At 56.1% G+C, this 25,657-nt stretch overlaps 8 protein-coding genes across 8 annotated transcripts; 3 read left to right on the top strand and 5 right to left on the bottom strand.

Moving 5' to 3' along the window:
- Window positions 1–117: 117 nt before the first annotated feature.
- Window positions 118–1,592, bottom strand: ASPZODRAFT_140466 (hypothetical protein; the record flags this gene model as incomplete). Its single annotated transcript, XM_022724667.1, has 2 exons — window positions 118–1,287; window positions 1,470–1,592. The coding sequence occupies 2 exons, from the start codon at window positions 1,590–1,592 to the stop codon at window positions 118–120; spliced, it is 1,293 nt and encodes a 430-aa protein (XP_022582649.1).
- A 1,087-nt stretch (window positions 1,593–2,679) lies between these two features.
- Window positions 2,680–6,529, top strand: ASPZODRAFT_130076 (hypothetical protein). Its single transcript, XM_022722425.1, has one exon. It carries the CDS (start codon window positions 2,849–2,851, stop codon window positions 6,164–6,166), a length of 3,318 nt encoding a protein of 1,105 aa, XP_022582648.1. The 5' UTR covers window positions 2,680–2,848; the 3' UTR covers window positions 6,167–6,529.
- Window positions 6,530–7,410: 881 nt separating this feature from the next.
- ASPZODRAFT_14288 (hypothetical protein) lies at window positions 7,411–8,116 on the top strand (the record flags this gene model as incomplete). Its single annotated transcript, XM_022724895.1, has 3 exons — window positions 7,411–7,489; window positions 7,550–7,904; window positions 7,957–8,116. The coding sequence occupies 3 exons, from the start codon at window positions 7,411–7,413 to the stop codon at window positions 8,114–8,116; spliced, it is 594 nt and encodes a 197-aa protein (XP_022582647.1).
- ASPZODRAFT_1526753 (hypothetical protein) lies at window positions 7,853–9,502 on the top strand. The gene is made up of 5 exons (XM_022725878.1): window positions 7,853–7,904; window positions 7,957–8,844; window positions 8,888–8,958; window positions 9,004–9,228; window positions 9,352–9,502. The coding sequence occupies exons 2-4, from the start codon at window positions 8,133–8,135 to the stop codon at window positions 9,124–9,126; spliced, it is 906 nt and encodes a 301-aa protein (XP_022582646.1). The 5' UTR covers window positions 7,853–7,904; window positions 7,957–8,132; the 3' UTR covers window positions 9,127–9,228; window positions 9,352–9,502.
- Window positions 9,503–11,203: 1,701 nt separating this feature from the next.
- On the bottom strand, window positions 11,204–14,432 carry ASPZODRAFT_130073 (hypothetical protein). The gene is made up of 3 exons (XM_022722424.1): window positions 13,515–14,432; window positions 12,656–13,428; window positions 11,204–12,541 (listed from the first exon to the last, which is right to left on the bottom strand). Exons 1-3 carry the CDS (start codon window positions 14,028–14,030, stop codon window positions 11,326–11,328), a joined length of 2,505 nt encoding a protein of 834 aa, XP_022582645.1. The 5' UTR covers window positions 14,031–14,432; the 3' UTR covers window positions 11,204–11,325.
- Window positions 14,426–16,956, bottom strand: ASPZODRAFT_14285 (hypothetical protein; the record flags this gene model as incomplete). The annotated part of the gene is made up of 4 exons (XM_022724890.1): window positions 14,426–15,119; window positions 15,181–15,896; window positions 15,988–16,674; window positions 16,780–16,956. The coding sequence occupies 4 exons, from the start codon at window positions 16,954–16,956 to the stop codon at window positions 14,426–14,428; spliced, it is 2,274 nt and encodes a 757-aa protein (XP_022582644.1).
- A 712-nt stretch (window positions 16,957–17,668) lies between these two features.
- ASPZODRAFT_14284 (hypothetical protein) lies at window positions 17,669–19,282 on the bottom strand (the record flags this gene model as incomplete). The annotated part of the gene is made up of 2 exons (XM_022724888.1): window positions 17,669–19,132; window positions 19,184–19,282. The coding sequence occupies 2 exons, from the start codon at window positions 19,280–19,282 to the stop codon at window positions 17,669–17,671; spliced, it is 1,563 nt and encodes a 520-aa protein (XP_022582643.1).
- Window positions 19,283–20,446: 1,164 nt separating this feature from the next.
- Window positions 20,447–25,539, bottom strand: ASPZODRAFT_62240 (hypothetical protein; the record flags this gene model as incomplete). The annotated part of the gene is made up of 7 exons (XM_022729067.1): window positions 20,447–21,859; window positions 21,930–22,072; window positions 22,131–22,271; window positions 22,322–24,760; window positions 24,824–25,082; window positions 25,181–25,243; window positions 25,327–25,539. 7 exons carry the CDS (start codon window positions 25,537–25,539, stop codon window positions 20,447–20,449), a joined length of 4,671 nt encoding a protein of 1,556 aa, XP_022582642.1.
- Between the last annotated feature and the right edge of the window lie 118 nt (window positions 25,540–25,657).

Genomic DNA, 25,657 nt, shown 5'->3' with positions numbered 1-25,657 from the left:
TCTAACTATAGTCTTAGACATATGCATAACTCTAGGCTCTTCAAGCTTCCAAGAAAAGAAAGTAGAACCACACACACATACACACACACACACACAGGAAAAAAATCAAAGACATGTTTACAGCTCCGTGTGGATCTTAGTCCCCTCCTCCTTTTGCTCCGCCGAAAGGATCTTGGCTTCCTGCTCCGTGAGTGGCGCCTTGTCCAGTCCCTTCTTGACCCAGTTCAAAATAATCTCGTATCCAAGCTGCGCGGCGGCAAAGGCAGTGTTCTCCGTGTGGTCGTCAAACGCCGGCGACACCTCGACAATGTCTGCACCGACGATATTGAGCTTGTCCATCCCGCGGATGATGCGGTTCATCTCGCGCATCGTCCAGCCACCAGGTTCGGGCGCCCCCGTGCCCGGGGCAATGCTAGGATCGAGCACATCGATGTCGATCGACAGGTAGACCGGGCGCTCCGTACCGACCCGCTCGATGATCCGGTCCACGATGCCCTGGGGTCCGATATCGTCGATGTCCTCGGTCGTCAGCCGGAGGAAGCCCTGCTCGTCGTCGCGGATGTAGTCTGCCCAGTCGTCACCCGTGATGCGTGTCCGCAGGCCGGCGTGGATGGAGGAATCATTGAGCACCAGGCCTTCGTTCCCGGCCTGCCAGAACATGGATCCGTGGGTGAACTCGGTCTGCTTGGAACTCCACACGCTAGGGTAGCTGCTGGGGTGCAGGGTGTCGAGGTGCGCGTCAAAGTGCACCACTGCGACCGGCTGACCGTAGGCCTTGTTCATCGCCCGCAGCGCCGGCAGCGCGATTGAGTGGTCCCCGCCCAGAATGAGAAGTTTGGGCACCTTCAGATCCTCGCGATCTGACGTCGTCTGCCGCTTGGCACTCAGCTCCTCCAGCGCCTCGGTCATCTGCCGCAGCGCGAGGTCGTTGTCGAATGGGTTCACGGGCACATCGCCACAGTCTAACACCTTGGCCCATGACATGTACGGATTCAATCCAGAGTACGTACTGAACCCACGGCTGGGCAGATGGCGGTTCGACGCTGCGCGGATCGCCCGGGGGCCGAACCGGGCGCCTACGGTTGATGAACGAATTAGTCTCAAGACTCTAACCAGTATCTCAACAGACAAAAAAGAAGGGGTATTTCCGCCTCTCTTACCCGGTCGATAGCTGACAGCCGTGTCAAAAGGCACGCCGATGACACCAATGTCAAACCGCTCATACGGCTCCACCAGGCATCGCTTGTGAGGCAGATGGCCAAAGGTTGATATCCCTGAATATCCCCACTGAACGACAGGTCAGTTCATGACACTCTCTTTGATAGATCAACGAGTAGACAAGATGGAGCAATTTGGAGCAAGAAAGCAATATGCAAACGCATAACAAAAGCAACACAAAGCACGGGGAGATATATATATAGATATATATCTATCTATAATACATAAATTACTAAAAAAAAGGAACTCACAAAGAAGTCCCACTTCTGTCGGGCCTCTTCCTCGACAGCATCGAGTATAGGTTCCTGGTCAGAGAACCCCAACGCCAATGAGGCCAGGGCTTGGGTGAGACAGAGCACGGAGAGGGCTTTCATGGTGGCTGTGTGCCTATGGGTTGACGATAGTTCAGATATAGCTCTTTCAAAGGCTGCTCAGATGAAGGAGGGAATGATGGTTGAAAAGGAATGGCAGGATGATCTATGGACATCTTTATACCTCTCTGTCCCTGATACTGGGTTTGTTTTTCAGACCACTCGTCTCTCGTCTGCACCGGTCCCTGCTAGCCACTCGTCTTTCTCTCTCTATCTCCCCCCCCCTCTCTCCATCTCTCTATCGCTACGTATGGATGCTTCGCCCCCATCAATTGGAGCCGGGATACGGAGTAGCCTTCCCTGGTGGCAGAGGTGAAAGTGGGCTCCAACGAAGCGGTGTCTTTTGTTTGTGACAGAGCTCAGCCGGATGCCTGCACGATACCGATCATCGTGAGAGATCCTGGGTATTCGTAGGACGAGAGAGTCTGTCAAGGGCCAGACAGGACCGCAAGCCTGCATTCTGCAGATGATAGTTAGAAGCGGCCATCTGGAGGACTGAACGCACAAGGATCAATAGTCGTGGCGTGCCTGACGCCCAACAACGCAACAAATCGATGTACCGCAGGTGGGGGGATGGGGACCCAGCTAGTCGTGATCGCAATTGACCGTCATTAACATTCCCTCAATCTGTCACAGAGACGATCTACCCATAATTTCCCGGCTTGATGAGCATCAGATATTTCCTGACTTTTCTGCAGACCTCCGTCCCTCACCTCACCTCTCTCCCCCCCCCACGGGCGGTGGTTGCATGGGCGCAGCTGAATGATCACCATCTTTGTGTCTTCTGTAGTCAACACCTTGTACTCCGTATTCTGTCTATCCACCCATTAACCGAAAAACTCAATTTCATTCTGTCACGGAAGTATCTAGGACCCCTTACTTTCATGCATGTGTCAGTCCTTCACCGGATGGAGATGTATCGACGGGTCCATTTGCCTAATAGACGCTGTTCGGGGCGAGGGGGGGGGGGCGGGCAGGGGATTGTTGTAATAGCAACAGCTTTGTCAAAGGAGAGTGTCGTGCATCTCGCGAGGCACAATCAATGTAGGACAGGAGTTATTCCTTTAGAACGCCGAGTGTCCTCCATTTTCCATGCGGTGCTTGCTTGACCGGACCACACACTCGAACAATCCTCCTCCGTCCTAGTATCGCAGGTAAAATTTATCTTTTTTTTTTTTTTTTTCACGTTGCTGTATTCAATTGGAAAAGCCATGATGGTGGAAAGTACGTCTTTGACCGTGAGTTGCGGTGAAGTCCCCATGCGCCGGCGTTTGAGCAGTGGAGAGCAACTGGGCATGTCGCTCTCGCTCAACCTCAAGCCGCAAGAGAACATTTGGGGGCTCGAGGCTCGTTGTGTGCACGAATTGATCGGCCAGCGCGTTCGATCTGGACCTGAGGCTACGGCGCTGTGCACCACTTCCACCACATCCGTCAGCTATAGACAGCTCGATGCGTGGTCGAGGCGTCTTGCCGTCCGGCTGCGCCAGCTCGGCCTCCGGCGCGGGATGTACGTTCCCTTTTGCTTTGAAAAGTCCACGGCAGCCATAATCGCCATGATGGGCATCCTCCACGCGGGCGGCGCGTGTGTCGCTCTGGACCCAACACATCCCCAACACCGCCGTCAGATCATTCTAGAAGCCGTCCAGACTCGGTTCGTCTTAGCCTCGCCAACTCACGCGCACCTATTTGCCGAGACCCCACTGCAGCATTTGATAGTAGTATCGCCGGAACTGGACAACGACTTTTTCCTCGACGAGAGCCTGCTGGAGGAGGACGTGGGGGGATCCATCGCTCAACCCGGCGACCCGGCCTTTGTCGTCTTCACTTCGGGGAGCTCGGGGAAGCCCAAGGGGGTGATTCTTGAACATGGTGCCATCTGCACCAGCGCCAAGTATCACGGGGAGGCGATGCGTGTGGACGAGACGACGCGAGTGTTTCAGTACGCTGCATACACCTTCGACATGAGCATCTACGACATCTTCACCACGCTAATCCGCGGCGGTTGTGTGTGCGTTCCCTCGGAACACGAGCGAGTCCACGATATCGCACACGCCATGGAGGCCATGCGAGTCAACTGGGCCTTCTTCACGCCCACCGTACTGAGCCTGATCGCGCCAGAGGAGGTGCCCACGCTGAAAACCCTGCTCCTGGCCGGCGAGCCCGTCACGCAGACTATAATCGATACCTGGGCGGACAAAGTGGTTCTGATCAATGGGTATGGATCAACCGAAATCTCAACCTCGTTCATCGGGGTATTGAAGCCGTCGAGCGATCCCAAATATATCGGAACCACATACGGCGTGGACGCGTGGATCACGGATCCCGAAGACACAAATCGTCTCCTTCCTACGGGCAGCGAGGGAGAACTGGTGGTTACTGGCCCCGTTCTGGCTCGTGGGTACCTCGACAATCCGACAGCAATGGCGGAGAAGTTCATCGAGCGGCCGGCATGGTGGCGGCCATCGTCATCTTCATCGGGCCTGGTCACAGCGGGCCAGCCAGTCCAGGTGTACCGAACAGGTGACATCGTCCGTCAGGACGCCAGCGGGTCATTCCAATTTGTGCGCCGCAAGGGTCCCATGGTGAAAATCCGCGGGCAGCGAGTCGAGTTGGGCGAAGTCGAGCAGACTCTCTCCTCACATCCAGATATCAAGGTCTGTGCAGCAGTATTTGTCTCGGACGGAGCGTATCGGGACGCCATTTCTGTGGCCTACCAACTTCACTCGGAAAATAGTAGCAGCTCGACTGGCGATGCTAGTGACGACAGTGATGCCAAACCGTCAATCAGGTGCCTGACGGAGAGCGAGCGAGACGAGCTGGGTGGGAGTCCCCGAGGCCTTCGCGAATTTGTCTCGACGCGCCTCCCGAGCTACATGGTGCCTTCGCACTGGCTCGCGATCGCCGAGATGCCTCTCCTCTCATCGGGCAAGGTAGACAGGATCAGGATGGGCAAGTGGGTGGCATCGCTCTCCCCTCCAAGTAGCAGCAACTCCGCACCGACCCTTGACGAGGAGAACCACGATGGGATCTGGAACCGGAAGAAGCAGAATTCACTCGTCCTGCGGCAGATCAAGAGCACGGTATTCAACCTGAGCCAGACCAAGTTCCCGGACTCACTACCCCTGGCTGACGCCGGGCTGGACTCGCTCAAGATGATGGCGTTGAACCGGTTCGTCAAGACAACCTACCGCCTGTCCATCGATATCCCCGTGCTGGGGAGCATGAGTTTGAGTAGTTTGGCGCAACGCATCCTCGACCACCTACAGGGAGTTGACGAGTCCGCCTCAACGCTGGAGGCTCCCGCGAAGACGCGCATGAACCTGCTCCAGGAGCTCGCAGATCTCAGGCTGCAGCTGCGTACGGCGCTCCCCTCGGCAGACCACGGCCTGCGGCGTGTCTTCATCACGGGGGCGACGGGATTTCTGGGGACTTATGTGCTGCGCCAGCTGCTGATGGCGATCCCCCAGGCGACGATCATCTGCCACACGCGCGCGCGGACGGCGGAGCAAGGCTTACAGCGGCTGGCGAGCTCGGCGGCCAAGGCCGGGTGGAAGCTGGAGCATTTTGCGCATCGCATCCAGGTGTGGACGGGCGATCTCAGCTTACCCCAGCTGGGACTCAATGCGTCGCAGTGGCAATGTCTGACTGGGAGCGGCCCCGTGGAGGGGACGATTGACGCGGTGATTCACAACGCGGCGGACGTCAACTGGACCAAGAGCTATGCGGCGCTCAAGGCGGTCAATGTGTTGTCGACAATGTCTTTGTTGCAGGCAATCGGCCAGTCACCCGTCAAGCCGCGGTTTGTCTACGTGTCTGGCGGGCGGTCGTCCAACTCGGAAACCGAGAGCGCAATGGACCTGTTGGAAGAGGTGGAGACGATGAACGGATACGACCTCACGAAGCTGTACTCGCATATGCTGGTCAAGGAATTTGCCCGGCTGTCCAAGTCCAATCACGCCTCGATCGTGAAGCCAGGATACATTATCGGCACGGCCACGGAGGGGATCGCCAACACGGACGACTTCATCTGGCGGATGGTGGCCGGGTCCATCATGGGGCACGCCTACAACAGCGACGAAGACCACCTCTGGCTGTATATCGCAGGTGCCGAGCGGGTCGCCGAGGTTATTGTCGACGAGCTGTTCCAGCCCTCCCGGCCCGGGGTGTGTGCGGAGCGGAGCATCACTGACGGTCTGACAGTCCGGCAGTTCTGGGAAATCTTCCAGAACCACTTCCACTACGATCTCCGCGCGCTGCCGGCGGCCAAGTGGATGCAAGTGGTCTCCAGCGACGCCGACTCCAAGGGGGAGGAACACCCGTTATACCCGCTACTGGAGAGTCTCGCCAGGGGTGATGCCCAGGCGGGCGCCGAACGACTGGAACGCTCTATCCCCGGGGTGTTGACCCATGTTGTACGGGCGACTATCATCAAGAATGCCGAGTATCTGCAACGGATCGGATTCCTTCCGGGACCCAAAGGCGAGAAAACAATGGTGGCCAGGGACAACAGCTTGATATTCAAGCGTCACTTGTGTCATGATCACCCAATCCCGGGAGTAGTCAAGGTCGAGATGTAGACAAGCCATTCAATAGCCTCCGTTATCGTTTGGATGTTTAGCTGCACGCATTTCTTTTTCATCAGCAAAAGTTTGTTTTATTCTGATTAATTCTTGGTCTTGGCGTCCTGATGTTTTGTAGGGCATAAGAGAGGAGGGAAAAAGGGGGAAGGGAGAAGAAGAGAAGAGAAGAGGGGTTATCCTCCCCTGATCTTGAATTTTTGTTATTCTCCATTATTCTGTTCTGTTCAGCTAGTGATTATCGGTAGGATGTCGTCAGTATCTAATTTGAAGCAGATTATAGTATCCTCATAGTCAATATTCTTCTCCAGGGACTGACAGTGAGATAGAAAAAGGTCGATACACGCAGCGAGAAGGAGGAGGAGGAGGAGGGGGAGAAAAAAAGGAAGACGAGATGGCGGTAAGAGACGGGAGGGACGTGACATGACAGACTGGGAAACACCCTCCTTCCGTAAAGGGAAGGAAGCATACGAGTACGTCATATTATCACGTGATTATTCAGTCCAGTGTAACATTTCCATGGCCATCTGGGGTGGGTGCCTCAGGTACCTACAAGTCGGTAAGCTATCTAGCTATGAACCAGAATCGATTAAGCATTGATTGCACCTGTGAAGTACTCCGGTCGGATATATAATAAAACGTTTAAGCAGGCATATCATGTAATATTTGAACGAAAATCTAATCGAGATGTATCCTAGCATGTAATTATCTAGTCGAGCTGGTTGAGCGAGTACTGTGTTGCACAAGCACACCAGATTGTACTCCGTACACTGTTCATCAGCAAGGCTGAATGACAGACCGAGGGTTCCTGACTCTCTGGACTCTACGGAGTACCTAGTAGGTGCTCTATACCCCCTTAGCTTTCTCAACCGACTTGTTCTTAGCAGTGCCAGCTTTAAGACACTCCTAGAGAGTAATACTACTCCCACCATTATTACGGTATGATAGGCCCATGGTTCCGCTAATAGGGATTCGGGTGCCTCGGTCTACTCCGTATGTCTCACTGGTTAGCTGTGCCTGCTTCGGGGTCTTCTCGGCGATCAACTTACCTGGGGGGGGGGACCAGGGGAGCCAGGGGAGCCAGGCTTGCGGAGTACTCCGTAGAGCTTAGAGGTGCAGCCTGGCAACTGGGCAGTGGGCAGTGGGCAGCGGCAGGGAACTTGGAGGGCAGAGATCAGGAAATCAATCAGCTGTCGACTCCGCCTCGCCTCTTTCGCCCTGAGCGTCGTCAGCGGCTCGCAGCGATGACTGGCGGTGGCGGTGATTCGCCGTGGTGGGATCCAGCGGCGGTCTGGGAGTTTGTTGGCCCTGCCGTCCGTCTGCGTTGGCCCTGGCCCTGGCGGTGATTGGGCACGGTCACGTGGGCGTTGATTCCCGAGGCAGCCAGAAAAATCCCAATAAAACTTCAGCGGCGCGACAGCGAGACGTCCCTGCCAACAACCCCTTTGCCAGGGCATCCTCCGCGCGTCGTCAACGTCGGGTCCATCGTCGCTGCGAGGCGAGTCGACTTCCTCGGGGTGTGTGCCTGTGCTTCCCAGTCCCAACTGCCTCCGCCCGCCCCTCAGCGCTTCCCAGCAAGCCCGTCGCGTCGTCGTGCGCGCCCGTTTATTATTTTTTATTATTATTATTATTATTTCCCTCCCTTTTATTTTCTGCCCGCCCGCCGCTCTGCCCAACCGTACCGCCGCAACCGGCCTAGCGCCGCCCGCGCCACCCACGGCACCCACGCCTATTCTTAGTAATCCATGACTAATACCTCCCACATCGCGGCGCTAACTGCCTTGGGCTAGCTTCTCCTGGCCGGCTTGCGCTACTTGCGCTATCCCGCTCTCGACTCTAGCCGCGCCGCTAGGCCTCTTTGGGGCGCGTCGCCATCTCCACGCGGAGCTTCACGCCCGTGACTGCCTCAGACAGCAAAAGCAGCTGCTCGGGCAAGCCTGGGCGTGCTGACTCTTGATCCGCCATCATGATGGGCTACGGCGGCCATCCCTTCCAGCAGAACCCCTCGCCCTCCATGGCCGCTGCCAGTCTACAGAATAATCCGCTGGTGCGGGGCCGGTCCGCGCAGCAGTCGCCGCAACAGCAGCATCAGCCGCAATCGCTCCCGCAACAACACCAGCAGCAGCAGCAGCAACAGCAACACCAGCAGCGTCAGCAGCCCTCGCCGGCTCTGAATGCGACGGCTCGAATTCCAGATGTAATGGGCACAGCCGCGACCGCGAGGTCGATGATCGCGCAGTCTCCTCGGCAGATGCCGTCGCCAGACTTGTTCCCGGGTTCGGGCCAGTACGGTGCCTTTGCCGGTCATTATGCGGGCCAGGGCTCGCCGGATCTGATGGGACGGAATACACAGTCTACTGCTCAGTTGAAGGACCCATATCTGTCGCTACAGCAGAGCCTGAACCGTTCCATGAACCCCATGGCCAATTTCAGACCGCATCCCTCCATGACCCCGCAGGCGGCCATGGCGATGGGTGTGTCATCGCCTCAGGCTCTGCCGCAGCCGTTGCCTCAGTCATTGGACAACCGGAGCTTCCAGCAGCAGTTGCAATCGAGAGATCCGATGCAACGAAATAATTTTATGGCGGTTAGTGCAAATCAGCAGCAGCAGCAACAGCAACAGCAACAGCAAGCTCAACCGCTATTACAAAAAGTGCCTCAGCAGCAGCAGGCGCCAAAGACGACACAACAGCAGCACCAGCAACCTGTTCAACAGCACCAATTTCATCACTATCAACCACCACAGCAAGCAAACCGGCAGCCACTCCCGCAACTCCAGCATCAAATATGGAATCAACAACGCCAGACACAGCCAGAGCCTCAGCAGCTGAGTCAACTCGTGCTCTCTCCATCTCAGCCCACAAACCAAACTCTCTCACAACAAGAGCAGCAGCAGCAGCAGCAGCAGCAGCAGCAGCAACCACAACAACACCAGGCTTCGTCCACACCGTCTACCCTGAACGGGGTTGCTCCCGTTCAGGACATCCCAGAGGCCAAGAATGAGCCCAAAAAGAAACGATCACGGCAATCAAAGGCTGCCAAGGCAGCAGCTTCTAACCCAAGTGCCAGCCAGGCGCCCACAGGCCTTCCTCAGGCTCCAGCTGGGATTACAGGCGTTCTGGGGCTGTTTCCCGAAGCGCCAGCACAGGCAATCCCAGCTGCTCAGGCTGTAGGGCCCGTCGGAGCGCCAGTAGCGACCGCAGATGCTGCTGGTGCCCCTCCGATAGCTTCAACCCCACGCCGGCGAGGACGACCGAAAAAGATAGAGACAAATCCGGATGGCAGCGAACGACCCAAACCGAAACCTAAGAAGCCCAGGCCAATAGACCCGGTCACTGGTTTACCTCTACCACCCCCTCCGCCTCTACTGGGTCCGGATGGCACTCCGATAAAGCGTGGCCGTGGACGGCCAAGGAAGATACCCGTGCTAGGACCGGATGGCAAGCCTATTCCAACTCCAAAGAAGAAGTCTACGACACCGAAAACCCCCGGGCGACGTCGTGGGAGACCACGTAAGGTCGATATAGCTGCCGCCGCTGCGGCCGAGGCGGCGGCGGCGGCAGCGGCGGCGCCTGGAGGAGGAGTCAACATGGAGGCCAACGCCGATTCTCAACTGCCTCAACCGTCAAATGAAGGCCAATCCCAGCCTCAATCGACGCCGGTGGACGCCCAGCCTCAGCTTCAGGCGCAACTCCAGCAACAGCAACAGCAGCAACAACAACAACAACAGATTCCACACTCACACCCATCAGTACAGCAATCAATCCCTCCACAACCCATCTACAACACGTCTTTGCCGCATCCCCAGGCCCAGTCGCAGCAGCAGCAGCAGTCACTCCAAACCCAGCCACAGCAGACGTATACGCCCGCTCAGGTGCAGGCACAACTCCGCGTGCAACCTGGTTTTGGCCAGACGCAGATGGCGCCACAATCTCGCCCGTCGTCCCAACATCAACAAGTGTTCCTGCAAAGCCCGATCCAGTCGCAGCAGCCGCAGTCGCGTCCATCATCCCAACACCAGACGTTCCCAACCGACTCACAGTCCCGTGCCCAGACTCAACAGTCCACAGCCTATACGCGAAGTCCTGCACAAACCCAACCACGACCACACATCCAGGCCGGCACACCGAAGCTGACAGCTCAGCAAATGTATGCGCAGGCGCAGGCCCGAGCACAAGCGCAGTCGCAGGCGGCGCATTCGCAAGGCCAGACGCCCGTGTCGCAGCAACCTGTCCCACAGCCCGCGGCACAGCAGCAGCAGCAGCAACAACCATACAGCCAGATGTCTGTCTCCGCACAGCAGCCGGCGGCTGCGCATCATTCCCCCTTGACGACGGGGTATCCCACCAGCCACGCGCAAACCCAACCAGCCCACCAGTTCTACTCGCAGGCACCCCCGACAACACAGAGCTACCGACAGATCTTCGCTCAGACCCGCCCCCCAACGCTCTACCACCTTGCCCAACCTCATCCGCAGATGTATGCGCATCAACAGCCGCAACAGCCGCAACAGCCACAACCGCAACCGCAACAGCAGCAGCAGCAGCAGCAACCACAAGGTCCGCCCGGGTCGCAGCCCCAAGCCTCGCTGAACTTCAATACCGGCCAGAAACGACCCTCGTCCATCGACGACCCGGCCGATGCGCGCAAACGCGCCTGTCCGCCCATGCCAATGCAGATGCACATGCACATGCCGCATATGCAGCAGTGAAGTTAAGAGTATCTCCGCCTTGGTCTCTTGACTTCAAATTTACGCTCCCCCCCTTTACGCTCTCATACCTCTTCGTCGACTCTTTCTTCCCTTCTCCCCGTTTTCTCCAGTCTATTTCTCCAGTCTATTCTGTTTTTTTTTTCTCTTCTTTCTTCCCACATCTAATGAGAAATCGATTCCTAAAGCAAGCCAGAAGTCTGTTCCCCCCTTCTTCCCCCTTTTCCATACTACTCCCTACATGGTTTTATTTTACTCTCCTCGTACTTTTTCACTTTCTACGCTGTGTGGTTCGGCTTAGCGTTGTGTCTGTGTCTGTCGGTGTGTCTTGTCAGTTGAGCGTCGCATTGTATTTATCTATCAATCCTCATAAATAATTCTCAATACTAATCTTCTATAAGAATCTAACTACATACATGGTTCATAGTTATAAGAGTGTAGGAGAGTAGGTTTAATTACTAACAAACTGCCTGAAAGCATCATCAATAACATCCACTTCTGAAAAAGGCGACTCCGGTATCGACGATGACGAAGGAGTATCTGTCGAGACAGACGACCCCGCAGATGGTAAATCCGAGACATCGACGCGCAGAACGGGTGCCAGGCGTCGTAAAAAGCCAGCACACAAGTTAAATGCGCGGCGCGAGGCCGCGTGCGAGACACCCAGCTGGTAAAGCCAACGGATCGCCTTTTTCACGTGCTCGAGGATCGTCGAGCTTGACAGCGCCGTGTCGGCGGAAGAGGAAGAGGAAAGACCCAGCAGCAACGCCGTCGTCGCTTGCATCAGGTAGTGCAGGACGTTCCACCAGGGCGTTGTGTGGGCTAGCCAGCTCACGTCCGGTTCGTCGGGGAGCGTGGAGATCAACGCACACGCCGACTGTAGACAGATCACCGCCTTGGCCATTTTGAACTTGGAGGGTACTGGCGAGGGCACTGGCGCAGGCACAGGCACCGCTGTACCGCTGGAAGAGGATCCCAGGACCAGACGGGTCGAGGACGTCAGGCACGGGCGGTACAGCGTGATACGGGCGCTATAGTAGCCCATGGCGAGGGTGACGCGCTCACGGGAGGAGGAAAGTCGGGCGGCATCAGCGGCGGTAGTAGTAGTAGTAGTAGTAGTACCATTGGTGAATCGGTACGCATCCGGCACCTTTCTTAACCAGCTATCCAGTCGGGCGTCGAAGCGTAGGATCCGCGACTCAACCTGGCTGCCCTTGTCACGCAGACCCTCGATACTGTAGATGCGGTTGATGATCGCCTGGGTGATCATGGCGAGGTCAACGGCCAGGAAGAAAAACAGCGAGGGCCCAGGATCGCAGCCGGCCAGCCACTCGGCCGTCACTTGGCCTTCTTCGTCCTCGGCCTCGAACAGCGTGGGCTTGAGACAGGTCTCACGCCACGCCCCGTCCTGGAACAGTCGCTGCACGACTGGGGTGTCAAAGATCTCCTCCTCGTAGGGGACCGGCACGGAAACCGAGCTCAACCCTTCCGTGAGGCCAGACACGCGCCCAGTGATGGCCGTCAATAGGTGTTCCAGCACGTACAGCGACCACCATAGACGACCGCGGGCCTCTTTGGAGCCGTCGTGGGTCCGGTTGTCCACGAGCCGTAAATTGATCCCGAGCGAGATGGCTGATCGAAATGCCATACTGGAGATTTTCGATGCCCTATATATGGTGAGAAAAAAAAAAAAAGAAAGAAAAGAAAAAGAAAAGAAAGAAAAGAAAAAAAAAAGAAAGAAAAGAAAAAAAAAATTAATAAAATGACAATGAAAGAAATACCGATTGATCTGCCCGATAGCCATGAGATAAAAGGCAACCAGAAACTCGACCTGGATCTGCTGCAGATCCGGATGCTCGAAGAGCACGCTGCCATTGAGACTGAGCATGCGCGCGCGGGTAAGGAAGATGTGGTCGTCTTCATTCTTAAGTTGTTCACCTTCACCTTGACCTCCAGCCTCGCTTTGAGCTTCAGCTTCAGCTTCAGCGTCACCTTCATGTCTATCTGTATGCTCCTGACCCGCTAATCGACAGCACCGACAACCCAAGGCGAAGATCATGTTGAGGATAGCGAGCCAGCGACGGTTCGGCCGGGTCCGATCCCGCCAGAAGAGTTCATACTGCGTGGTGAAAGTCGTGCGACGGATGACGGCAAAGGAAGGATGCACGGAGGCCATGTACGCGTTGAAGAAACGGTCGGCGACCTCCTTGGTCGGCACAGCGTAGGGATCTACGGGCCCGACAACGGAGATGTTCAGATCATCGAGGTGGTAGCTCATCGCATTGAGTGGGTTGCTCCCCCCTCCCATGGATATAAGATTCGGATCATTTGAAATACGATCACACACCGACCCCGCCTGGTTGGAAAAGCTACCATGACCCTGTCGTTCTGCGCTGTCCTCCAGCTTCTGCATCCAAGATACCTCCGAGGTCTTACCGAAAAAACCTGTTGCCCGGCTGCGCTCGTTGCGGTTGAGATCCTCGTCGATGAGATCCAGTTCCTCCAGTGTTCCGACGTATGAATCCGAGTCTTCCTCCTCGCCAGGGCGAAAGTGCTTTTTTTGTTGTTAGCTGTGATTGATTGAACGAAAGTAAATCAACAACCAAAAAAAAAAAAAAGATCGTCTTCGCAACCACTCACCCGTAAAGTCTTTCTGATCTGGCCGGCCGTCAAGGCATCCACCTCCGGAACCAACGTCCTCAGTAACTCCTCGTAGCGCTCGACCTGTTTCGCCAACAGACCCAGCTCCTTCTGATCACGGACGCGCTTGATATCCACGTACCGACATGTCTGCCCGTGTTCGACACACTGTCGACAGGTCGGCTTGTTCCCGTTACACTTGATCTTACGGTGCCGGCAGGATTCACACGCCCGCGCAGACCGCCGTCGCAGTCTGCTGCTGTCGCTGGTGGTAACCTTGGGAATGGCGACCTTGGCGATCCCCGGTTGACCCTGTTGTTGTATTTGCTGCTGCTGCTGCTGCTGCTGTGGGATCGAGGAAGGACGAGGAGGAAAGCTTGTATGCAAGCGACGAGTTTGCTTGTTCAGCGACGAAGGAGGGGGTGGAGGCAAGAATTCAGTTCCACGTCTAGCAGCTGTTGCTGGAGGGTCACAGTCCATCTGACTGGAAGTGTTATTATCCTGGCGATAATCCATTCCTTGGTTATGAACGCATGTTACCAATGGACATGCTTTGGTAGGAGACAGGACATGGCGAAAGAGAGAGAGAGAGAGAGAGGGAAAACAAAAGAAAAAGGAAATCAGCTTCCAGCTCTCTCGAGTACCTCGACGGTCAGATCTCCATAGACCAAAGAAAAAAAGTACTGAGTAAACAGACGGTCGAATCCACGGCATATCCCAGCAATTCATGATGATCATCAGGATGAGGCAGCGAATAGGCGGCTTGAACGTAGACGTCATCTGCGGAGTTGGGACCCAAAGGAGGGGTCAGTGGCGAATACATAAATAACATAATACCTAGGTACATGTTGATAAAGGTATCCAAAAAAAAAAAAGATTTATAATTCTTGGATACAGGAAAATAAATGGTGCTATAAGCCATCCGGTTTGTGTCGTTCCGGGAGCAGGTCGTCTTTCCCCAAACTCAGACTCTCATACCGGTCGAGCATATCATAGAGACGAAAGCCCGGATAATCCTGTAGGCTGCGCTGTGCATTGCCAATGCCGTGATACTTGGCATGCTCGTTGAGTTTCTGCAAGCCCTGCGCATACTCATCCCATCGGGTACAGCCGTGGGCGGCGGACTGCTCGTCGAAAAGCTCCTTCAGTTCATCCGGTAAGCTGGCCGACTCGCGCGCGCGACGACCCTGGTTCTTGGCCCGGACAGACTGGCGGAAGATGTGGAAGAGGTTGCGGCCGAGCAAGGACCGACTGGCAACGATGGAGAAGGCGCTCGCCAGAGAAAGGAAATCCGGGTCCAAGATGTCAAAGGCGTCGAGCTCCAGAAGGGCAAACAGCGCCAGGTTGATCGCGTACATGGCGAACGAGTGTGCCCGGCGCATCCCGTACTCGCTGCGGTGCAGACGGGCCAATTGCGCGATGGCGCGCGCCGACGACTGCCGAAGCGTCGCAGTCATTATCGCCGCACTCCCGGGCTTCATCGTTGCCGTCGTTGTTGTCGGGCTGATCTCCCGCTGCGAGCCAGCGGATGATGTCATGGAGGACGAGTCGTAGTCGACGTCCTCGTGGCTGAACAGGTTAATCACCAAGGTGTGATATCTCATTCTATTTGATCAGTACGACTTGAAATTGAGAAGCAAGAGAGAGAGAGAGAGAAAGCACTTACCGTAAAAGAAGAATGTGTGGAGCAGGTCGCCGCGCCAGGTCAAAGGTAGCAGGGAGACGTTCCTCCCAGCGCCGCAGACGGGCGTAAAAAACCTGGCGATGCTTGCGCAAGGCCTCTCCGGCGAGCGGACAGGTACGACCCTCGGAGAACATCTCGCGCGAGATGTCGCGGGCGATGAAGCAGAGATCGCAGCTCTCGTCAAAGTACTGACTCAGCCAGACGGGACGCGGGGCGCGGTGACTCGGATATGGAGTCCAGAGGTCCGAAGCCTGCGACTCGTTGCGGTGGAGACGGTTCACGTCGACGCGGTGGACGAGACTGGAGCGCAAGAAGCTGGTATGGGCGATTGTGTCGGCCTGGAACAGGCCCCAGGCACTCCGCTTAAGGGACCTGTCCATGTCGACAGAGAGCTGCCGGCGACGATACTCTGGCAAGAGGCGGCCGCCCAGGGAACCGTTGACCAGGCCGAGCGCCTCTCCCAGCTGCACTGAACGATGCAGCATGATGTAGCCGAGATCGTCCTTGCCGGACATGGAGTAGCGCTCGTACAGCATCAGGGTAGCCTGTAGCGAGGCTAGGGTTGGCTGCTGCTGCTGCTGCTGCTGCTGCTGTTGGGTTTCCAGAGCCTGAAGCCGCTCTGCTTCGGCGAGAAAGTCGGCACCTTTGGTCATGATATCGCCTGGAACGACATATGCCTCGGAGAACTCTGAAAAATGCTAGCCGAAGATTAGTTCAAAGTGCTCACAGCTGTATGTGTACAGGGAAGAAGAAGCAGCGTGTACAAGGGGGGGTGTATAAACCACCTACGCAAGCATTGGCAAGTAAGGCGTTGACAAGAAACGGACTGCAGAAATCCGAGGCGAGATCACCCCTCGCCATATGGCGAACAAAGACGTCGAGGTCGAGAAAGGCGTAAAAGGGATAGTCCCAGGTGAAATAGAGCGAGACGAGATGGGAGACGAGGTCGTCATCTGCCGTGACAGTTGTCCACGGTCTAGCCGGGACCTTGTACGGAGCATCGTCACACAGATAATGGAGGTCCATGACTTTACGACGAAAGGCAGGAGTAGGTTCTTCGAGATGCCAAAGCTGCTGTAGATCCTCGAGCCGGCTGATCACCTCCGAATGTCTTTCCTCTTCATCATCATCATCATCATCATCATCATCATCTTCATCTTCATCTTCATCTTCGTCATCACCATCGTCTTCTTCTCTTTTCAAAGTGCCAGCCTTCATAGCCCTCAGCGTCTCATCAACATAACCGCGTACCTCATCCGCCGAAGCATCCCCCCGTATCAACTCCATCAACCTCTGGGCATGTCCCGGATCCTCCGACCGAATGACAGTAAACAGATCATTCAGCAGGTCGCGATGGTAATTGAGCTCGTCTGCTGTCCGTTTGGCCGCTACGCGGCGTCGCTGATCCAACGATTCATCGAATATACACACCCTATTAAAGGTGCGGCAATTTTCACAGGGAGCGACTCCGGAGCACTAACATAATTAATAAACACACACACACACACACACACACACACATATATATATATATATAGACATACATAAACGTATGTGTATGTATGTAGATGAGGGGACTACCTTCCGCTTCGACTTCTTACAAGCCAGACAAGCCGTGGACACCCTCTTCTTCCAATGCCGCACTGGTCCTTGCCTCTCCCTGCCCGTCTCTCTAGACTCCGTTGAACTCCCTCCTCCTCCTCCTCCCTCGGATCCAAGCGGGGCGATGTTGCGGAACAGTGCCAGCGGATCTCCCATGGTACCATCCAAACATGAGACAACGGAATCTGGAATATGTCTATACAAGGAATGTTTATAAAGGATACATCAGAGAAGGAGGTGGGGGGGGGGGGGGAAACAGAGAGAAAGGATTTTACCTGGTAGGGAGTTCCATTGTTTTTCTTTTCCTGGGCGAGAGGAATGACGCAAATTGAAGTCATAAGGAAATCAATTCCGTGCCATAGAGATCGCTTGATCGCCTGGGCCACATGAGACCCGGTTGGAGTGTTTGTCTGGCAGCCCAATCACGCAGAGACACTGTCATTCTGTCTGTCGGTAGGGTGATGGGTTCCTAGGTAGGAAGGGAGATATCTCCTGGGAGAGTGAGAGAGAGAGGAGAGGCTTTTGCTGGAGAGGGAAGGAGGGACGAATCACGTGACTTTATAGTACTCGTAACTCTAGACTCTAGTCTCTATAATACTATTATCTATAGTACAGATTATAGTCTACATCATAATCTACTCAATCATAGACAAGAGTACCAAAAGTGTAGTACTGAAGTACAGTATCCATTAAAGAATGTACGCTAAAACAAGAGGTTGCACTTTTCGCACCTCGGCAGACTCCGAAGATCTATCACTATTCTGCATTATGCCCGGGAAAAAGATACCAGTTCTCGCGGAGAGAAAAGAGGAAGAAGAAAAGAAAAAGGGGGAGGGGAAGAAAAAAAAAAAAGAAGTCTTGAGGGCAACTAGTGCTCCAGGATGCGCAGGCTGCCCTGGACGACGCAGTTCTCCAGGACGGAGCCCGGGGGCACGTCGATGGTGCTGCCCTCGGTGGCGACAATGATGACGGTGCCCTTGAGAGTGACGTTGCGGCCGAGGTTGACGGCGCCGGTGATGGTGAGGTGGTCGAGCTCGACGATGCGGGGGATGGAGGGGATGCGCTTCTGGAAGTCCGAGACCTTCTTGAAGTCGCCGCCGAGCTTGATGACGGGGACGCCGCCAAAGCGGTTGGGGTCCATGAGCAGCTGACCGTGCTCGAGGCGGTACAGGTCCGACTTGACGAGGAGGAGGTCGGAGCAGGTCTTGACGGGCAGGAAGCGGCGGCGGGGCACGTTGACGCCGTGGGCGTTCTTGAAGTGGCGGATGGCGGCGCCGACGGCGGTTTCGAGCTGGTAGATGGCCTGGTCGGCCTCGCCCTTCTTGTCGGCGGGGATGGATTTCTCGTTGGGGATGATCTCCATCTCGAGCTCGTTCTCCTCGACGACGCGCTTGATGGCGCGCAGGTTCATCCAGATGTTGTTGGTGTTGAAGTACTTGAACTTCTTGATGGACTTGAACTCGTTGACGTGCTCCTTGGGCACCTGGGCGATCTCGAGCAGGCGAACCTTACCGTCCGAGTCGATGATGGTGCCGCCCTTGACGTCGGCCTTGGTCTTGTCGGTCAGCTCCATGATGTACTCGGCCTTGGTGTCGACCATGTGCTGGAGGATGCGGAGGTCGACGACGGCGCCGAGGTTATCGGCGTTGGAGAGGAAGATGTACTCGACGCCGCGGGCGAGGAGCTGGTCGAGGGTGCCCGAGTTGTAGAGCGACTCGAAGACGTCGCCGTGGCCGGGGGGGTACCAGTCCTGGAGCGGGGAGTCGAAGCTCTTGGGGGCGGGCAGCAGGGAATCCTTGATGATGCGCGGGTAGCGGGACTGGTTGAAGGTGATGATGTCGACGTTGTGGCTCTCGTACTTCTTGATGATGGACTGGGTGTCCTGGTCGGTGTTGAACGAGTTCATGAGGACAAAGGGAACGTTGACGTTGTAGGTACGGTTGAGGTGCTCGATCTGGCGGACCGACAGATCCAAAAAGGACATGCCCTCGCGAACCTCGATGACGGACTTGGGACCGACACAGCCCATCGAGGTACCCAGACCACCGTTGAGCTTGACGACGGCGAGCTTGTTCAGGAACTCGACCGAGGCCTCGTTGCCGAGCTTATCGTAGTTGACCACCTGCGACGGCTGCGGGGGGGAGATGCGATCCCAGTTGACGGCGTTGCCCTTGGCCTTGTCGTTGAGGAAGCGACGGAAAAGAGCGAAGAAGTTGTCCATCTCGGCCTCGAAGCGCTTCCGTTCGTTGGCGTCGGGGACCGACTCTGCGAGGGCGTTCAACGCATTCCGCATCTGCGAAGCGGCGACGCTAGTCGAAGCATTTTCAAATGCCTTGGCAGTTAGTAGTCTGCAACACAGCTAGACAGGTATACTACTACTCACCATATGAGACTGCGACTTGCCATGGTGCTTGCCCTCAAAGGAACCGGCCGAGGCTTCGGTGACGGGGGCTCTAAGATGACTGGGGAGTCTGGAAGCCATACTGGATAAAACAATTAGCGGTGAAGGGAAAATATGAGATGAGACGAATAAGAGGGAGGGAAAGAGAGAGAGGGAGAAAGACAGCAAAGATTATAAGAGAAAAAAGTAAGAGGGAAGAGAAAAGGAGAAATAGAACGAGGAGAGAGAGAAAAACAAGAAAAGGAGGAGGGGCAGTTGCCAGGAGAGACGACGATCAGCGGAAGGAGGGGGAGGGGAAACCAGTGTCGCCAGAGTACCGTCATGGTGACTTACCTAGAGGGAAGTAATAGAAGAAGCGATTAGAAGAATTAAAGTAGGGAGGAAAAGGAACCTTTGAAGAGATAGAATTGATGAATTGATGGAGTTGAGAGGGAAGATGGAGATGGAGATGGAGATGGAGATGGAGGGAGGAGAGAGAGAGAGAGAGAGAGAGAGAGAGAGAGAGATATAAGAGGACAGTTTGGTTGGGTTGGTTGGTTTTAGGGGTGGGCGATTGCCAAGACTGAAGCAACAAATTATCTCATCTTCTCCAATCACGGGATTGTGCTATATTATTATTTATAGAATCATAGTTAATATGATATAATGTACTCTGTAGATATAATATGTAGGATGCACTACAGGAGGTCTATATATATCTTATATATGATAGAATAGAATACAGAATAGAATAGAGTACAGAATAGAATATAGAATAGAATGTAGAATAGAATATAGAAAAGAATAATAGAATACAGAATACTCTGCTAATACTCTGTACGAGTATACTAATAATCTATATAATACTAATAATCATTGTAATACTAATAATACTATTAAGCAATACCTCTATACATTAATTCTCTATTAATATTCCTCCCTGAATCAAGTGGACTGTCTCAGTGGTATGGGCCTGGACCAGACCCTCTTTGCACAGCCCCGAATGGTTTGGTACAGATGGAGACGAGGTATAGGAGTCAGGGGAGACTTGGAACAAGAATAATAAATAATGACTAGATTATTGGAACTACAAGGAATAGCGTAAAACTAATCACTACAGTCTGATTCATGTACAGTCATGGAGTCGTAACCGAGAGGTATCATCATACCAGTAAGGGACAGACGAGAACAGGAAAATAGAACAAGCAAGAAATGAGAGTAAAGCAAGAAGAAGGAAGGCAACTGAGAAGGAAACTTAAGGGATAACTATACACCGCTCACGCTGCGCTTGCCCAGGAAACTGCGCCGGGGCGCCTTTTCGCGCCGCGAGTCCGGGCTGTCCATCACGACGTCCGAGGGCCCGTCGCCGTTCTGCGAGTGCGACGTGCTGGGCCGGAGGCTGTTGGCAGCGTCGCCCGAGGGCGCAAAGCTACTGCGCACATTGACGACCCCGTTGCCCACCTTGACCGACTTCTCCTGGCCGGCCACGGACCCCTGATCGTCGACGAAGAACAGACTCTCGCCCAGCAGCTCGTCCGACCCGAAGGTCGAGTGGTCCACCACCCGCAGCTGGTACTGCGCATCCGCCGTCGTGTGAGACACCCGCACGGTCTCGTGGGACGCGTCGAACTGCACCGGTCCCCCGCTGCCGGGCACCTTGTGCGCCTTGGTCTTGTGCACCTCTTTCGCCGCCCCCTTGCTGTTGAGCGTCTTGACGTGCACCCGTACGTTTGTCGACGGGGCGAACCCGCTCGCCGACACCACCGTGATCGTCGCGGTGCCGGCGGCGCCCGTACCCCCGCTGCCGGGAGCGGTACCGCTGACACTCAGCCGGTCGCCAAACTGCGACGCCAGGCTGCGGTTGCGCGAGTGTTGCAGCTGTTGCGGGGTGGTGGGCGCCGTGCTCGGCGGGGTGGTGGGCGTGGCTCCGTCCACCATCACGGGAGGCACCACGCTGCTGGTCGCTTCCAGGGACTCCTCGCGGCTGCCCGTGGTCATGACCGAAGCCGCATCGTCACCGCCGCCGCCGCCGCCGTTCTTGTGGATCCGCGACATAAGGCCGTGCTTAAGGAACGAGGCGCCCTTGAGCACACCACCCCCAACCATGCCCACGCCCTTGACGGGGGCGCCGACGATCTTGCCGGGTGCGGCGAACGTGCCGGAGATGAAGGTCGATGAGCCCTGCCGTGAGCGCATCACGTACGACGGCTTGAAAAGCATCTTCAGTCGGATCGCCCCGGACTTGCCGTCCAGCGGCAGCGTCACCTCCTTTGCCACAAAGGGATCCAGCACCGTCAGGTCAATCGGAGTGCCGCCCAAGTAGTCCGCCGAGTCGCCAAAGTCCCAGTCATACACATCCACACGGAAGTCTGACCCGATCCGCGACTTGACGGGCGTCTCGAAGAACTCGTTCCACGCTGGGTGCAGCGTCTTCTTCTGCACCTTGGTCTTGTGCACCTCCTTGTCCTCCAGCTTGAACTTGCAGTACGGGTCACTGTACCCGTTGCGGTCGGCGGACGGTAGGTCCGCCGCATCCAGTACGTCCACCCGCAGAGTGCCCATGTTGTTGATGCTCTCCCTCGGGTCCAACTTCATCTTCGCGGGGATGTACCGCGCGCTCACCGTCACCTTGCTGACTTCCCCGCTATCTGAGCGTAGCGTCAACTCCGTAGGTGTGTACTAATTGCATCAGCGATGTTTTGTATAAAGGGGGGGGGGGGGGGGAGGAAAGAAGAAGGAAAAAACTCACCAGAATACGCTGCAGGGTTGGCAGCGTATCACCCGTCAACTTGGCGACGGTATGGTCGTCACCCTCATCTTTGCCATCGTTCTTTTCCACCAGGCGCAGCGTGATCTTGGAGAACTCGAGTTCTCGGATAAAGGCATCGCCAACTGACCCGTCAGTATTCTTGTTTTCTACCCTCTACCCATGGAAAAAGGAGGAACTTACCATCTTCAAACTTGGCAGAGCGCGAGCGCAGGCGTGGTGAGACGTAGGAAGGGAACATGTAGTCGTCCATGAGAACCTCGAGCTGGACATTAGTCCGCGACAGTTGTGCTTCGTGGAACTTGAACACGAGGAAACCAGATTCTGATTTGTTAGCATCTCGTCTCGTATGGGAGAAATCATGGACAAAATACCATATTGGGATAGATCCTCGGCGGAAATAAAAATCTTGGGAACCTCTTTGACGGAAACCATGGACTGAGAGTCCGAGTCCTTGCCCGTGGTCGGCTTGGAGCCGTTGGTCTCGACACTGAGTCGGCCATTGGTGGTAGTGGTGGTGGTGGTGGGAGCAGCAGCAGCAGGAGCAGGAGCAGCTTCGACTCCATTGGTAGCTTTCGAGTCGACGCTGACCGATTTGGAGTGACGGATAGAGCCAGACTTGCTGCGGGCGTCGAGGCTCTTGCGGGAGGCAGCATCCCCGGCAACGGCTTCACCGTTGGCAGTTTCTTCCTCCTCGACTTCGTCGTCGGGATTGACGACGGGGACGGTGGGGTAGAAGGCGACGGTGTAGTTGATCTTGCCCTTGGTGGAGGAGCCGAGGCGCAGGTTGCTGGAGGTGAGCTGCTTCTCGTCGTCGACCAGGTACTCGCCATTTTCGCCCTCGTGGACAAAGTCGGCGGCGGACAGGTCGGTGGCGCCGAGCGAGCGGTCCTTGCCGAGGGATTCTTCGTCCATGACTTCGATGGTGAGCTTCTCGCGGATGCTGTGGATGGGCACGTAGACCACCTCGTCCCAGTCCGGGTTGAGGTTGTTCCGGAAGGTGACGGTGCGACCCTTCATGACGCCGGAGAGCAGGACGCGGGCGTAGGGGTCGGACTTGCCCATGGTCTCCAGGTTACGCAGGTCGCGCGCGTTCTGGAAGTGGAAGCGCATGACACCGATGGGTTCAAGGTAGCCCGCGCTGCCGGAGATGCCGCCGACGGCGACCGACTTCCACTGGAGGGTGAGCTTGGCGCGGCCGGTTTTGGCACCCGCCAGCTGGAACCATTCCTGGCCCTTCTCCATCATCTTGAGCAGGTCGGGCAGTTTGATCTGGTAGCTGCCCAGGATGGGATCGGCCATGAGATCGCGGTCGTCCTTGATGACGAGTCCCAGCTTGGCGTTCTTGCGGTCGGTGACGAGGAACTCCTTGGAGGCATCCTGGAAGATGGGGTTGTTGGTGCGCTTGAGCTTCTTGGTGACGTGGATCTCCTTGCCGTTGAGGAGCAGGACGGCGTAGGGGTTCAGCTGGCCGACCAGACTCTTGGTGCCGTCGAGGTCCTTGGCCTGTTCGACGGTGAAGCGGGCGATACCCGTGTTGAGCTCCGGGGGCGGCTCGGTGGCGCCGCCCTCGAGGGTGCGGCCCTCGAGGACGGGGAAGAAGCGGATGTCGGCGTGGACGGCGCCGCGGGAGCGCCCGCTGGCGGAGACCTCGAGGTAGAGGCTCTCGTGCTCAGACTCTTCCTGGAGGCGGTCGAGGGCGAAGGAGGCGACGCCCAGCTCCTTGTCCTTGCGGAACTCGTTCCAGTCGTAGACCTGCATGGTCAGGACGTCGGTGAAGGAGGTGAGGATGACGTAGATGGTCTCGCCCCAGCGAGGACTGTCGGTGTCCTGGACGGTCTTGGTGCGACCGAGTTCGGTGCGGTTGTTGAGGGAGACGATGGCGTAGGGGTCGAGGGTGCCGGCGAACTTGTCGCTGTTGCGCAGCTGCTGGGCGCCGTGGAGGGTGACGGCGGCGACGCCGATGGCCTGGTCGACGGGGTTGCCGGCCAGCATCTTGGCGATCTCGACGGGGAAGACGTTGGGGGCGTACATCATGGGGCCGATGTTGGCGTGGATCTGATCCTTGATGAAGTTCTCGAGACCCGGGATGAAGTTGATGTCAAAGCCGAGCATGTCACCGCCGAGGGGTTTGCAGACGTAGTCAAAGTCCGGGCGCTCGAGAAAACAGACCTCGACGCGTTCGATGTGGGGGAAGGGGATCTGGAGCTTGACCTTGACGCGCATGAGGCCGGAGCAGGCCATGTTCTCGACGATGACGTCGAGGCCCTTGCTGACGAGACCCTTGCCGATCCGGACCTCGAGGACGATCTTGGGGTTGATCTTGTTCTTGATCTGGCGAGCGGTCATATCCAGGGTGTCGGTCGGGGTGAAGCTGAACTTCCAGTCCATGAGGACGGTGTCGACCTCGGTCTTGGGGTAGGTCTTGACATGCTCGAGGCGCGGGGGCTTGGTGCCGAGGATAAAGGTCTTGAGACGCAAACTGTCGAGCATGGCGGGCGTGGCGGTGCTGAGGACCTGGTCGACGGAGTTGATGATGGTGTCGCAGAGGACGGGGGCGTAGATGGGCCAGAACTTGACGAGGAAGCTGTTGATCCACTCGAGACTCTCCGTGTCGGTCTCCAGACGCTGCTTGGCCATCTCGCGATGGATATCATCGCGGAAGTTGCGGCGCACGCGCCGGATCGAGGTGCGATAGTAGGTGCTGCACGCAGCCATGACGATGAAAATCCAGCCTAAACCACCGCCCAACACTGCGACCAGCCATGAGGCCAGGCAGGCGAAGACGATGATACCAGCATTATGGTACCAGTCTGTAAAATTTAGCTAGCTCCTCAGCAAAGGGGGGGGGGGGGGGGGGAGGCGAAAAAACACACCTCCAAAGAATTTGTCATCCAGCTTGCCCTCAAGCAACGTCTGGTGCTCCAGCAGGGTTCCCTCATCCTCCTCGCCATCAATCTTCTGGGTTTCAAACTGAGGAGCCCAGCCAGTGCGATCGCGAGCCCAACGCAGGTCTTCAGTCAATTCCCCCGGGGGGACTGGTTTCCCCGGCTCAGGGACGGCAGGGGGTTCCTTGAGCAACTCGGAGGTGGCGGGAGGAGTAGGGAGGTTATATTTGGCGGGAGTACCATCATTCTACAATTTTATCAGTCAGAATAGGTGATAGGGATCGTGGAGGAGGATCAATGGGATGGTTGATCGATCGGTCGGTCGGTCAGTCGGTCGGAACTCACCAGGTCAGTGACGACGGCCACCCCCTGAGGTTTCTTTTCGTGGTGAAGATCGGGCGACACACGCTAAAAAAAAAAAAAAAAAAACAATTAATAAAAGAAGAAGATAAAAAAAAAAATAAGAAATGACAAGCAAAAAGGAGACGTACTGATCTGGCGGCCGCGGCCTTTTGCTCTGGGGTGGCATCCGGGTCGAACTGGAAGGCAGGCAGACCGGCCTTGCGAGTCTCGTCGACGAGGACCTTCTCTACCGTCTCCGGACGCACGGAGGACTGGGGATCAAGAGCAGCCTCCTGGGCAGCGGCAATGGCGCCTTGCTGCTTATATTCGGCCTTTTTCTGGTCGGCGTCGAGGGAGGCCATGTCTCAAGGGAAAGCAGCCAGAGAAAATGGGCGGGTTTTGGTATCGAATTGAGCAATTAATAAAAGAAAGACGAGCTGACAGCAAGCTAGGAGAAGCTGTAGAGACAAAGAGACGACT

This window comes from Penicilliopsis zonata (genome assembly GCF_001890105.1).
Source record: "Penicilliopsis zonata CBS 506.65 unplaced genomic scaffold ASPZOscaffold_4, whole genome shotgun sequence".
NCBI lineage: Eukaryota > Fungi > Ascomycota > Eurotiomycetes > Eurotiales > Aspergillaceae > Penicilliopsis > Penicilliopsis zonata.
The sequence above is the reverse complement of the archived record's forward strand: the minus strand, read 5'-3'. Positions and strand labels throughout refer to the sequence as shown.

Excerpts from the sequence above, each read along its gene's own strand:
- ASPZODRAFT_130076 (XM_022722425.1), top strand. The coding sequence starts at position 2,849 with ATGCGCCGGCGTTTGAGCAGTGGAGAGCAACTGGGCATGTCGCTCTCG.
- ASPZODRAFT_1526753 (XM_022725878.1), top strand. The coding sequence starts at position 8,133 with ATGATGGGCTACGGCGGCCATCCCTTCCAGCAGAACCCCTCGCCCTCC. Across the intron at positions 8,845-8,887 it reads TCAGCAGCAGCAGGCGCCAA|ATTTCATCACTATCAACCAC; the intron begins AGACGACACAAC and ends TCAACAGCACCA. Across the intron at positions 8,959-9,003 it reads ACTCCAGCATCAAATATGGA|TCGTGCTCTCTCCATCTCAG; the intron begins ATCAACAACGCC and ends AGCTGAGTCAAC.
- ASPZODRAFT_130073 (XM_022722424.1), bottom strand. The coding sequence starts at position 14,030 with ATGGATTATCGCCAGGATAATAACACTTCCAGTCAGATGGACTGTGAC. Across the intron at positions 13,429-13,514 it reads AGATCAGAAAGACTTTACGG|CACTTTCGCCCTGGCGAGGA; the intron begins GTGAGTGGTTGC and ends CAACAAAAAAAG. Across the intron at positions 12,542-12,655 it reads GCTATCGGGCAGATCAATCG|GGCATCGAAAATCTCCAGTA; the intron begins GTATTTCTTTCA and ends CACCATATATAG.